This window comes from Malaclemys terrapin, chromosome 4 (genome assembly GCF_027887155.1).
Source record: "Malaclemys terrapin pileata isolate rMalTer1 chromosome 4, rMalTer1.hap1, whole genome shotgun sequence".
Lineage (NCBI taxonomy): Eukaryota > Metazoa > Chordata > Testudines > Emydidae > Malaclemys > Malaclemys terrapin.
In genome coordinates, this window is record NC_071508.1 from 39550476 (window position 1) to 39563799 (window position 13324).

Consider the following 13324-nt stretch of genomic DNA (forward strand, 5'->3'; position numbering starts at 1 on the left):
GCTGAAATCATTAAATTTACGATTATTAAATTCCTATGACTGTGAAATCAACCAAAATGGACTGTGAATTTGGTATTTGCTTATACAGGTGACAACCACCACCTCCCATTAAACCAGTTCTTCCAATGACCTTGTCACTATGCAATTAAAACAGAAGCATGGGTGTACATGTCATAAACTTATTATTTTTACTCTAGTTAATACCTACCGCCCTGATCCCGTAAACGTTTATGTATATGCTCAAAGTTAAGCACATATGTAGTGTTTGCAGGATAGAGACCCATGTGACTAAATACCAAACAGTTAATTAAGAACTGAGAAGCCAAAACCTCACCTGCCCTCTTTGCTGTTAGTGAGCCATCTCTGTTGATGACCACATCAGACCCACTCATCATGAGGAGGCTCTGCCCAGACAGGATGCTTCCCAACAGGTCAGGCGCAGGGGGAGCTTCGGTTTCTTGATCAGGAATCAAGACAGGCACACTTCTCCTGCATATTACAGAAGGGTTACATTTTCCTTACCTTTACAGTGCTCTCGGACTACACAAATGGATTATATTACAATGAAACTAAGATCAGCTATCGGGTGCATGCAAAGGAATGGTGCGCTCAGCCAGTACAGTTCCCTTTATAGGAGTTGGCTTCACAAAAGGCATTCAGCTTCTGCCTCCCTCTGCTGAGAGATGGTCAAAATACCTACTCTCTGGACTGGTGCCCTATAATGGCAAAGTGAGTGGCTATATCAGATACCTGCATGTCTTAGGTCTGCTGTGCAGCATGAGATCAGAATTAAAGCTAAATGCCTTCAGCCACCACACTACTTGGGAGTGTCACTCAATTGTTTGAAAAACTACACATTTTTTATGAAGACCTTATTAATTTTTTTAACCACCATAAAGTGTCATTCTGAAGTTTATCATAAGCATATCTCCCATCATAGCTGGTCTGGTCTATCTCAACCTTTCCTCCCCATTCCAGCAGTTCTACCAGTTTACTTCTCAGCAGACCTAAATTACTATCTCAAAGAATTTACTTAAGTTAACTTAGTGGTTTATGGGCACCTATTGTAAAGGAATCGAAGTGCATGATAAATTAAACCCAAGAGCCATATTAATGGGCTCAACTATAGACAACATTAAGCCCTCTCCCTGCATTACCTAACCATTAGGGAAATTTCTTACCTATACTTTGTCTCCTCTGGAGACATCATTTTACTTGATGCCTACACTCTTGGGTCTTGTTTCTAAAACTTCCATAACTCTCAAATATTATTGGCCCACTGAGGCACCCGCAGGCATATCTGAAGGACAGACCAAGTGCCAGTGCCTCAGTGCCTTTTGGGGCACTCCACTTCAGTTCACGATGAACACAAAGCAAACAACAGTCCAACCTTTAAAGTATTATTTATGCCAGAAGTATATGCCTATATGACAGAACTACCACATAATGTAAAAATGTTTGCCTCCCAGCTCTGATTGGAAGAGGTGCAGTAATCCAGTTAAGTGATGTCTTCAGAAATGCTGAATTACAGGTAAGTAATTCTGCCTTCTGAACAAGAAGCTACCCCCAAAGCCATCCCACAGGATCACTGAGACTTCCCAAAACCTCTTCCTCCAAACAAGAGGTGGGAAAGTGGAGAAAAATACCAAGTAGCCAAGAGGCACGAGCACGTTATTCTTAAACCCATCATATCACCGGGGCAGTGAGATGACAACCTGCAGCTCCCTTATTTTTCCAGGGGAAGGGGATGGGAGGGCGCGGAGGTGGTGTGTGGGTGTGTGTGTGTTTTTCATCTTCTCTCCCCCACACTCGCTTTCTCCTTGCTCTAGTGATTTTTTTTACTCTCCTTTTTCCTTTCACTCACACCCCTAATCTGTCCCTGGACTCTCCACATTCGCTCATCTCAGTCCCGTCCCCCCCAGCCACCAACACACTGGAATCCTGAAGCTCTCACTGCACTTCCTTCAGCCAACTCCTCCATTCAACTGCAACGGAATGTCCCAGTTCCAGCATTCCAATCCTGTTTAGTTTATTAAAAGGATATTGTCCCAAATATTCTGCTGCTTATTTGAACAGAGGAAAGCTGAATCATTGACTGCCCAGTATATATAAGCAGAGGTTGAAAGTGAACACTCATTCCTCAGTCTCCTTCTAAACTCTACCAAATGGCAGAGGAAACAGATTAGTCACCCAAATCATCTGCTAGTTTACTGATCTCCTCCTCAGGTTATATGCAGCTTGTTGCACCACATTATTTAGAACCAGTTATGTGCCCACCCTTCTGAAGTGCAATACGAGGATCCTTTTTTGTGGTGCACACCACTTCTCAGACACAATTTTTAATTGAGAGAGACTGCAGGGCTGCTCAGTGTTCCCAGACATATGTTTAAAATGCAACATTTAAAGTAAAAAATGGCCAGACCACATCAGAACAAGAAGGGATAACTTCCAAATTTCAATATGTTAGTTAGATCTACTGAATGAGAAGCAAGCAAGGGTGATGTAAAAAATGGGATAGAGTGAATCACGAGGAAATACAGCCAAAGAAAGCATATCAGAGTTTAAAGCACAAGGCTAAGTGCCTTAAAAAAAAAATTATGAAAAAAAAAAATCCTCCAACTGCAGGTGTCTCAATGTAACTACATTAATTGAACTGTTATTAGTGTAAACTGTGTTATAGTTAAGGCTATGTTTTAGTCACAGGTATTTTTAGTAAAAGTCATGGACAGGTCACAGGCAATAAACAAAAATTCTCGGCCTGTGACTTTTACTATATGCCTTTGACTAAAATGGGGGGGTGAGGGCAGCTTAGGAGGGTGGCCATGGGGAAGTGGTGGGCACGGTAGGGGGACGCAGCAGGAGCTGTGGGGCATGCCGGGTGCTCTGGGGGGGAGCGTTGCGGTGTGGGGGGTGCCGCAGGTGCTTGTGGGGGCAAAGGATTGGTGGGGCTGGGGCAAGCTCTCTACCCAACTCCTGAGAAGCAACCCCAGCTCCTAGCTCCATGAGCTGCCTCCGCTCCACCCCAAGCCCCAGGTCTGCTGCTCCCATTGGCCACGGTTCCCAGCCAATGGGAGCTGCAGGGGCGGTGCCTGCAGGCAGCGACAACATGTGGAGCTAGGAGCTGAGGGAGGGGAGTTCCTGTTGCCCTTTTGGGGAGCACCCTGAAGTAAGCACTGCCCCGCACCCCAACCCCCAGCCCTGAGCTCCCCCACACCCAAACTCCTGTTGCTGGGGGGAAAGGGAGGGCCCAAGATTGCCCCAGCAGCGGCCAGTGCACCTGGCCTGGGGGCTGCCTGAGCTGCTCAGGGGGCCCCCAGACCAGACGCATCCATGACTTCCGTGACCTCCATGACAAACACGGAGCCTTAATTATAGTTCCTTAGTAACTGCCCAAGAAGGGCCAAAATGTGCTCTGATTCTGGATACCCAGAAAAGCTCACGCAATCTTATAACCCAGATTCCTTCTATAATGTCTGTTTTATACAATTAAAAAAAAATAATAATTTGTCTGCCTCACCCAGAAAGTCCCACAGAAACTGGTCTAGCCACAGGCCGATGAGATCTTAATGCAGACTGGGAAAGAATTCTCCTTTTGGCGCTCACAGGTGAAGCTGGGTTGGCTGCAATCTCTTCATTACTGCAGACACAAACAAACACAAAGAGAAACTGTCAACTTAAAAACCCTTGTTTAAACAATTATCTACTCTTGCCATCACAGTGAAGGCTACTAGACCTGAAAGAACATAACCAAAATAAAGGGAGGAAACTTTTTTCCTAACGTTTTGCGTACAATAGTTCTTTATACTTGTTTGTATGGGTGTCCCAAACTGCAACAGGAAAGATTTTTTTTTTTTAAAACATATAGGTAAATGCAACTATAAAATTACAAAAGTTAGGGAGCTATTCAAGGGAAGGTGTCTTATTGGAAACAGTCTTTAAATCTTTTCTAAAATATATTAGTCTTCAAATGGGCAGTATCCCTTTAATGACAATAGTCAAATATGCTTTTCAATTTAAGATTAAGCTTTAAAAAGGGGTTTCAGATTTATTCATGAGATTAAGTGACTCAGAAGTGGCATTTTGACAAGATCTGGCGGGATTTCTTCTGATTCAAGGTTTAAAAATTGAAGGGAAATGAGAGAGAAGAGACCTATATAACGCCACAGATTCATTGTACTTTTAGAGTTAAGGCACTGCATCATTATACCCCCCAAAATTTGCTAACTACTTCTTAATAAAGAATATCACAGTCAGTCACTAGTTAGTTAACAAGAATCAGATTCTAAAGACACTTACGTAGCTTCACACACAAATGACAAAAGTGACTAATGATTTTTGTATGCCCAACCTGACACTTCTGAAAAAAGCCTAATTTTCAGAGGGTGGATATACTCAGCAATTTCTGAAAATCAGGCCCCTCTAAAAAGTCTGAAACTGGGCACAACCACTAGTCATCTTTTGTTCTGTAGTTTTATATTACTGGTAAATATCATGACTAAGGCTAAGATTTTGTCACTATTATTTTTAGTAAAAGTCAGGGACCGGTCATGGACAATAAACAAAAATTCATGGAAGCCTATGACCGGTCCCTGACTTTTACTAAAAATAACAGTGACAAAATGGTACTGAGGGGGTGATGTGACCCCAAGCCTGAGCCCTGCTGCAGCGGTGGGGGGTGATCCAGCATCCGCCCCCCACAGCAGCTCAGAGGTGTGGTGGGCCCCTGCCACCCGACAGCTCCAGCTCCACTGCCCCAGGATTAAGGCAGAAAATGTCACAGAATTCTGGAATTCACGGAATCTGTGACTTCCATGACCTCTGTGACATAATCTTAGCCTTAATTCTGACCTCCCTCCAAAAACATATATATTTGAAATATTTAATTTTGAAGGAAACCAGATATTTAGTATTAAAATATTTTAACAGCATTAACACACATCTGAGAAATCATCAGATCTGTGGTCTTGATCCCAAGATCTTACCTGTCATATGGGTCCAGTTCATAGGGATCTCCAAACACAGACAGAGAAGCTGCACCAATATCTGCTCTCATAAGGCCAAGTGAGGGTTCTATTGGTTTATATACAGAAGGGATTGAAGCTCCACGTACAGGTCTACCAAGCCCAAGAGTTCTTGCAATACGGGAGCGAGCAGTGACCTCATTTTTCACCTGGACAGGTGAGGAAAAAAAAAGTTGTTGACTACTATGCATTGTAAGACAGGCTTCTATCAACATCCAAATTAGCTACAAGAGCAAGGAGGGAAGAGGCGGTGATACCTGGCACTAAAAGCATGTGGCAGTTTACAAAAACATATTTTACTTTGATTTGGGGTGAAGTTTGCAGAGCAAGCAGTTTAAGAATGCGCGAGGCCTGCAGGTGTTGGGCATGAGTGTGCTGTGTGTTAGAGGCCCTAACTTCTCTCAGTAGTATACATCTGATATGGTGAGGACTGCATTGTTTACTATTTTTATTTAGTGTATTATAGACAGTATAATGGAACTTGCATAGGTTGATGAGGGTAATTTTACATACGTACTCGGTAAGTTGCACATATTACATTAACTTGAGTGGTCATTTCAATTTCTGAAATACAATACCTTAACACAAGAGTCTGTCATTCAAAAGGGATGCTATCAAACTCCACATTATCTTAACTAGTCTAAAGACTGTGGCAAGGGAAAGTTATAACTGTAGGGAATAACCACCACTTAAAGCAGAGTATGACAAGCTGCAGCATTGCAGTTGTGCCACTGTACTGCTTGCAGTGTAGACATACCCTTAAGTTTGATATCGATGCAAAAATTCCATAGCTTAATCAGTGGGCTTAGAAACAGAGGGTGATGGAGACTCACATTTCAAGTGAGCGTGGACTGGTGTCAAACAAGAGTAGCAGTTTATTGGCAAGAGAGCAGTGTGAAATCTGCAGGGTTCAGTTTATACAGTGAACCGTATGTTTAATTCCAGGGTTTGGCAGCAAGCCACGCAAATATGCTTAGAAGTTAGTTCAAGTAGACTAACTTCCCATTCTCCCATACTGCAGAAGAAGTGAAGAAACTCCGGTTTCCCAGGGATTTCAGTGGAAGAGTTAGGGGAAGAATGTTCAATCCCTAGCACTACTGGTCCAGATCAGAAACATGATGAAGCTCTTCTCATACAGTGCTACAGTAGGCACACTAGCACTCTCAACATTAAGCGGTCATGGAATAAGAGGGACTGGTAACTGGTTAAAAGATAGGAAACAAAGGGTAGGAATAAGTTTTCAGAATGGAGAGAGGTAAATAGTGGTGTCCCCCAGGAGTCTGTACTGGGACCAGTCCTATTCAACATATTCATAAATGATCTGGAAAAAGGGGTAAACAGTGAGGTGGCAAAATTTGCAGACGATACAAAACTACTCAAGATAGTTAAGTCCCAGGCAGACTGTGCCAGAGGATGTTGTGAAGGCCAAGCCTATAACAGGATTCAAAAAAGAACTAGATAAATTCATGCAGGATAGGTCCATCAATGGCTATTAGTCAGGATGGGCAGGAATGGTGTCCCTAGCCTCTGTTTGCCAGAAGCTGGGAATGGGCGACAGGGGATAGATCATTTGATGATTACCTGTTCTGTTCATCCCCTCTGGGGCACCTGGCATTGACCACTGTCAGAAGACAGGATATTGGGCTATATGGACCTTTGGCCTGACCCAGTATGGCCACTCTTATGTTCTAAATTTACTGAAGACAGTATTGAGTAGTAAATAGATGAAAAAAAAGCTTCTCTGATAAGTAGCATTCTCCTAGGACAGTGGTTCCCAAACTGGGGTTTGAGAACCCCTGGGGGTTCACAAAATGTAACAGGGGGTTCTTGGAAAAAAATTCCCTAATGGTGGACAGAGCTGTCCCTAGGGATCCTGGGCAGCACGGGGCCAGCAGCCTGGAGCCCCTGGACTTCCAAGAGCTAAGAGGATCAAAGCAAGCATGTCTATCACACTGAGGAGATTTAAACTTCAAGACTCCTTATAAGAAATAGAAAGGGAGGTGGATATTTTTTGCTGTTTTTAAAATTAAATAGGCAGCTAGTATTGTTTTTAAAATTATTATGATGAACAAGTTTAAGCTTTGTTGTAATGTGTGCGTCGTTTGTCTGGACTGCTCAAGACCTGAATGCTTGTGTAGGAGGAACTTTTTGAGTTGGCTTCTTAAATACCTTCATGCTGTTTCACATCTGATACTCCTTGATGAAACATAGGAGCCTTGTCTTATAACAGGCTTATTCAAAGTGATAGAAGCTATGAAAGTGAGATCTTGGAAGAGTGTTACCATTTTCATAATGTAATAAAAATACTGTAATGATAAATAAGAACATAAGAATGGCCCTACTGGGTCAGAGCAAGGGTCCATCTAGCCCAGTATCCTGTCTTCCAACAGTGGCCAATGCCAGCTGCCCCAGAGGGAATGAACAGAACAGGTAATCATCAAGTGATCCATCCCCTTTCGCTCATTCCCAGCTTCTGGCAAACAGAGGTCAGGGACACTTAATAATAAATAGTGTGTAATAAGCATGTCATAAAAACAAATTTTATATTTCCAAGATAACTGCTTTTATAATTTATACTCAGGTAAACGAGAAAATCCCTGGAAATATTCATTTTTAGGAGGGGGTTCGTGAGACTTGACATGTTAGTGAAAGGGGTTCACAGGTTGTTAAACTTTGGGAACCACTGTCCTAGGACTATATTATATACATTGTACATAATTCGCCTGTATTCAAGTCATGCTTGCTGCCATTATGACAATGTATTTAGTGTGTGATAGCTCATAGCAGAGTAACAGTGTTACACCAGAGAAATTAAAATAATGGCAGAGATTTTTTATACCAGCATAAACTAACATCTGAACTTACTCGTATCTTCTTCCCCTTTCTCCTCTTTACTCGACGCTTACGTCTCTTGATCCGTGTCCCTGAACTCTTTTTTCCAACAGAAGACTTTGTCTGAGTTCTTTTTTTGCCTGCTTTCTTCTTTCTACCTGAAGAGACAAGCATAGCAAAGTATTTAACTGAAGAGCAGAACTGTGTGTACACACACATACACACACTAACCTCCAAAGTTTCCCCACAGACTACAAACAAGTTTACAAAAGAAAAAGCTGTGATGTGCTGCAAAGGATCCTAAACTGGAATTAAATAGTGCAGTTGGAAGGGAAGGAATATAAAAGCTTGGTTTCAATGTGTCACTGTTTTTTAACTGAATACAAGTTCTCTTTAAAAGCATTAGAGTGATGTAATCATGCAGTTCCATGGAGGCACACAAACATATCTGCTGTACTGTTTTCAGTTTGTCTCATACTTTGTTCGCTCAAACCTTTTACTTTGTAGACAAGGAATCCTGGAAGGGTTCTGATCCCCTTACCTGTTTTTCTTTTCTGCCTGGTTGGAGCCCGCGGTGTCAGAGGTCGCTGGTATACTGCTGTGCTTAGCCCTGCTGCAACTGCCTCAATTGTTTCATCAAGAAGAGAAGACATCAGATACCGTGGCACATGCTGCATTTCAGAACAAGAAATCACGTAAGTTATACATACCATAAACGAGCAACAAAAGTTTGAGATAGTTTTGTTGCACTTGTTTAAAAAGGGATTTGTGATCCAGCACCAAAGTTCGCTTTTCCCCGACCATCATGAATCAGGCTGTCAACAAGAAATGGTTCACCTTTAAAATTAAGTCACTTGTGTCACCAGCACATGCTGCATCTCAAGTGAAAACTGCCATGGCTTTTTAAATCTACCTCAATGTTTGAAGCCAGGGACATTTTTACTCCAATGCTTTATTCTGGTGAGAGAATCTCATACCCACTGTCACTGTGAAACCTCCCCAAACCCACACAACTGTCCACTGGCTTCTCCCAAAGCAGGACTAATCCATACTGACCAAAAATGAAAGCAAAGTCAAGGCAGTGTGGGGCCCAAGATCTTAGCTTCCTCACTTTTCAGGCTACATTTTCCCCTTAAAACCCACAGACATACCAAAGGCAGCAAATCTCAACACCAACATCCTGGAGCTGAGCTTAAGGATAAGAGAGAGACTCCTCTTCAGTGTCACTTCCTCACAATAAGCAGAAACTACTATTTCATGGCCCAAGTCCCTTTTCCCTTGCACAAGAGGTGTGCACCCACCTCCAAGATCCAGCTCCTGAAGATCCTGAGTTGAAGTGCGAAACTCAGGACGGGAAGGGTATGTCTACACAGCCTTTTTAAGCAAACTCCCAACCTGGGTTGACAGACGCTGGCTAGTGGGGCTCGCACTAGTGCTCTAAAAATAGCTGTATAGACAGCACTCTGAAGCTGTGGCTCGGGCTGGAGCTCAGGCTCTGAAGCCCAGGAAGGGGGTGGGTTGTGTAGACATACCCGAACTTTGATCATCCAGAGGAGAACAGAGAGCTCCCTTGATTGTCCAGTGGTAGCACAACTGTCATTACCTTTTTGTAAAAAGGTAAACAACAACATACTCTAACCCAGTAGTTCTCAACCAGGGCCATTGGGGGTACTCAGATGTGTTCCCGGGGTACATCAACTCATCTAGATCAGTGTTTCTTAACATGGGGGTGGCGGAAGAGGTTTAGGGGAGTCGCAAGTGCAGGGCTAGTGTTAGGGGGTGGCAACCACACCACAGGGAGCTCCGTGAAGCTAAGTTACATGCTTCTGCCCCAAGCGGCGGGGCTTCAGCTTCAGAGGTACAGTAGTCTGGAAAGGTTGAGAACTACTGCTCTAACCTAACCAGTTTGGTTAAGTGCTATGGTTTTATGAAAGCCACCTCTACACCACATATTACATTGGGAGTTCAAGGGGAAAAGCAATTTCAAACCACCATAAATGTAGTATAAGAGATATTATCGCACTTCTTTAGAGTAATGCTCACAATGTATCAGCCTATTACATTTTGTATATATTTATATAAAATATATAAACTTACAAAAAATGACTTACCTATAAACTCCTATACATAGCATATAATTTACAGAAAAACTGCTTTAGAAGTGTTTTATGGTTGTAAAGCAAGAAACAAAATGTGAAATTAATATAAACTATAGCTGACAGAAGAAATTTCATCTCAATGTGGTGTTAGCATTGAAGCCCAATGAACACTTTAAATGTCAAACACACCCTACAAAACTTTTTCTTCAAAGGTATTCATTAGGGCAGAACTGCATTTTAAGCTCTGTGGGTGCCAACCTGTGCCACACACGAACATTTTCTGTTGGGGGGATGGGAGGGGAGAGGAATAGGGGATACCTGAACATTGCAGATTTTAACTATACCAGGTACATCTGGAATAATGCATGAATTACACAGTGAAGTTTCTGCCTCTCCAAATACCAAAGGTATCTGAGAATCTGAAATCAACACCCTTCTGTATTTGCCAAAGGGCACAGCAGAAGAGCTTATTTTAGCTTTTGGATTTTTACTTATGCTCTCGGGTCAAATCTAAGTGTCAACTAGAGTAAGAGAGGTGTGCTTTTTTTTAAAAAATGAAGCGAGCAATAATACCTTTCTAGGGAAAGTTTGTAATCATCTCTGCAGATTGGAGAAGTGGAGCTCGGAATGGTTTCTTGAACAGGAAGTACTTGGCACCCAGTCTTGCACTACTATGCAACGATTAAGTCCCCGTGCACCACCTCTCTCATCTGCAGGGAGACAGCTACACACTGTATTTATAAAACAACAGGTACGGAGAGACAGTAATAAAGCACTAGCAGTTACCCTGCAAAACCTTTGATTTCAAGACACTTGTCTAGTGTAACTGTATTAAGCAGTTAGCATCTAAAGTGAGAAAGGGAACAACATCTACCAACTGCTTTCATCTATATTTTTCAAAAGTGCATCCAACAATTTGTGGGATTTTTACTGTGTTATTGATCCTTTTTAAATTTGGGGGGCTGAATATTGGGAGTGAGGAGTTGGTTCAACATACCATATGAAGTGACCAAAAAAGAGACTAACAAATTTAAGGCTTATTAGGGCTCTTTGGGGAAGTCCTAAAATCATTTAACTTAAGAAGGACCCAATGCATGCTGGAACCTTGTTTGTACTTTGTTTTGATGACTGGACTTGTTGCTATATTTCAGATTGCTTTGAGTTTGTTCAAGATCTGTTTTTAAATAGGATTGTTTGGATTAGATGCACTACTGGAAAACTTTGAAAGGACAGTGATTAACAGTCTGATATACTTCTCAGCCCACGGGAAACCGAGACACAGAATCTTAGACTGAGTAACTTAGAAGGGAAAGTCTTGGTCTTTCGTTCTGCTTTTGTCATTTTGTTGCTTCTTTATGTCTCTACTTTGTTTTTATTTATTTTTTGTTCCTAATTATAGGTATCAAGGCTATTGAGCATCAGGCCATGGCTTTTCTCAGGTTTCATCTAGATTTTGTTTTACCAACTTGTTTGATTGCCAACTTTAACCATTGGGGGGATGGGAGGGTGGGAAGAGAAGCATCATCCAACAGGGACCTCACCTCTGATCCAGTTTTTTTTTTTCCCAAACCAGACCTCAGGATGATTAGACACTTTGCGCATCACTTAAACTGACACCAACCTCAAACTGACAATCACCACCCACTCACCCGCCACTGGACTATGAAAAGAAACCTGTTCTTTTTCTTCTTCTTCCTTCTACTGTCTTCTCTCTTATCTATGTTTGACTGTCTCTGTAGAATTTGACATGACAAAACTTGCAGCTTTGCAAGTATGTAGAGAATGTTTTGGTTGCAACTTTGATATTTTTAACAACTGAAACACAGATGGTTTTGCAACTTGCCAGTTTTCCTGTACTTCCAGCAAACAAAAGGGAAGGGATAACTTCATATAGCATTACTGAAAAATTAAGTGTCTGAAACCATTAAAAAGAACCACAAGATATACCACTAGTCATGGATACAACTTCTGAACAGTCTATAAGCCATGACAGGTTGGGGCATGAATTAAGAGTTTTCAGGTTTATGCAAGTGAAGCCCTAACAGCATTGGCTTAAAGCATATACAAGAGCGTCCTGGGTTTTCAATGAACTTCAGTAGCTCTCATCTGGAGGACCCTAGTTATTCCAATCATGACCATGGAAGAAAAAGCTAACAGTTTTGTACAACTGTGGGAGCACTTTGCACTGTGGACTAATATCCTCTGGGGATTCAGGATGGTAAATTCAATTCCACTTGTGACTCAAGTATTAAAATGCAGGTCTCCAGAGAGATATGCAAATTAGTGCACTTTTCAAATCAATTTTGCATCTATACAATTTGCTCACACATTGCACAACTGGTTGTGTAATAACTCCCAATTTACCAGAATGCAATCATTTAATCCTGGACAATCAGAATTTAATTGCAATTCAAGCCTGCTGAGCTAGTAATGAGTGGGCTTGTTTTAACTCTCTTAAGAGCGTCTTTCAGAGACTTGATTTAAAATTTTAAGTTCATATTTCTAAGTTAACTGTACACTTCCCAATACCTGAATTTGCTGTGCAGTTGTTATTCGGTTTCTGTTCACTGTTGCCCTAACTCGTTCACTCTGCCGAGTCCTGGCTATTGCTCGAGTTCGGACATTAAGACGTAGCCTACTAGTGGTAGGGGTGACATCAGCTATGAGGGCAGCAACCTCTTCTTCACTCACATGATCTGTCTCTGAAAAGGAAAAAGCCCTCTGGGTCACTTGTCAGTATATATTCCTTCAAGAGTTGAAAGTTTTACTATAGAATCTAAATCAAGATACTCATTCTGTTTTCTGCACCAGACATACACACACACACCCTACATCACAGCAAACTGACCCTTTGGCAAGGAAGGCAGCACAAAAATATCCAGAGCCAGATAATGTCACTCCTTCAGCTAGCTAGATGATTTGCTGGGGGCATTGAGAAGAGTTGCTTCTACCCTGTCGTTCCCAGCCAGGCTAGGGCTGGCAATAGACCCACTTCCAAGTCAACACACTGTAGCTTACGATCCCTGAATAAAATCTTAATATACAAACACTGCTTTCCTAGTCAATGAGCCCAAAAGAGGCTGCCCACCAAAACAATCGGGGGGGGGAGAGGGGGGGAAGGTGTCGAATCTGGGGCCTAAACAACTGAACAGCATCTCTTTAAAGAACAGCTGTTTTCCATGATCCGAGTCAGGGTAAAAAGTGTGATTTGATCAAAATACTTACCAGCAGCAGCAACAGCAGCATTAGCTGGTGCACATGCTGGACAGAACCATTCATCCACAGGTACCTCACTCAGAGGTGGATTAAGGCATTCCATGTGGTATCTAATACAAGAGCAACACACAGTGAGATTCTTATCAACACTGAAAG

The 13324-nt window shown here is 42.1% G+C and overlaps 1 protein-coding gene across 2 annotated transcripts in view; it reads right to left on the reverse strand.

Moving 5' to 3' along the window:
• PHRF1 (PHD and ring finger domains 1) overlaps positions 1–13324 on the reverse strand; it is a 42835-nt gene that overhangs the window by 13132 nt on the left and 16379 nt on the right. Inside the window, exons 7-13 of one of the 2 annotated variants that reach the window (XM_054026960.1) lie at positions 13178–13278; positions 12482–12654; positions 8395–8524; positions 7887–8011; positions 4983–5170; positions 3518–3637; positions 335–489 (exon numbers count right to left, since the gene is read on the reverse strand). In XM_054026960.1, the coding sequence (XP_053882935.1) occupies positions 335–489; positions 3518–3637; positions 4983–5170; positions 7887–8011; positions 8395–8524; positions 12482–12654; positions 13178–13278 (992 nt within the window). Of the gene's footprint in view, positions 1–334; positions 490–3517; positions 3638–4982; positions 5171–7886; positions 8012–8394; positions 8525–10525; positions 10617–12481; positions 12655–13177; positions 13279–13324 lie in introns of those variants that run through there. The other variant, XM_054026961.1, reaches the window with a different exon arrangement.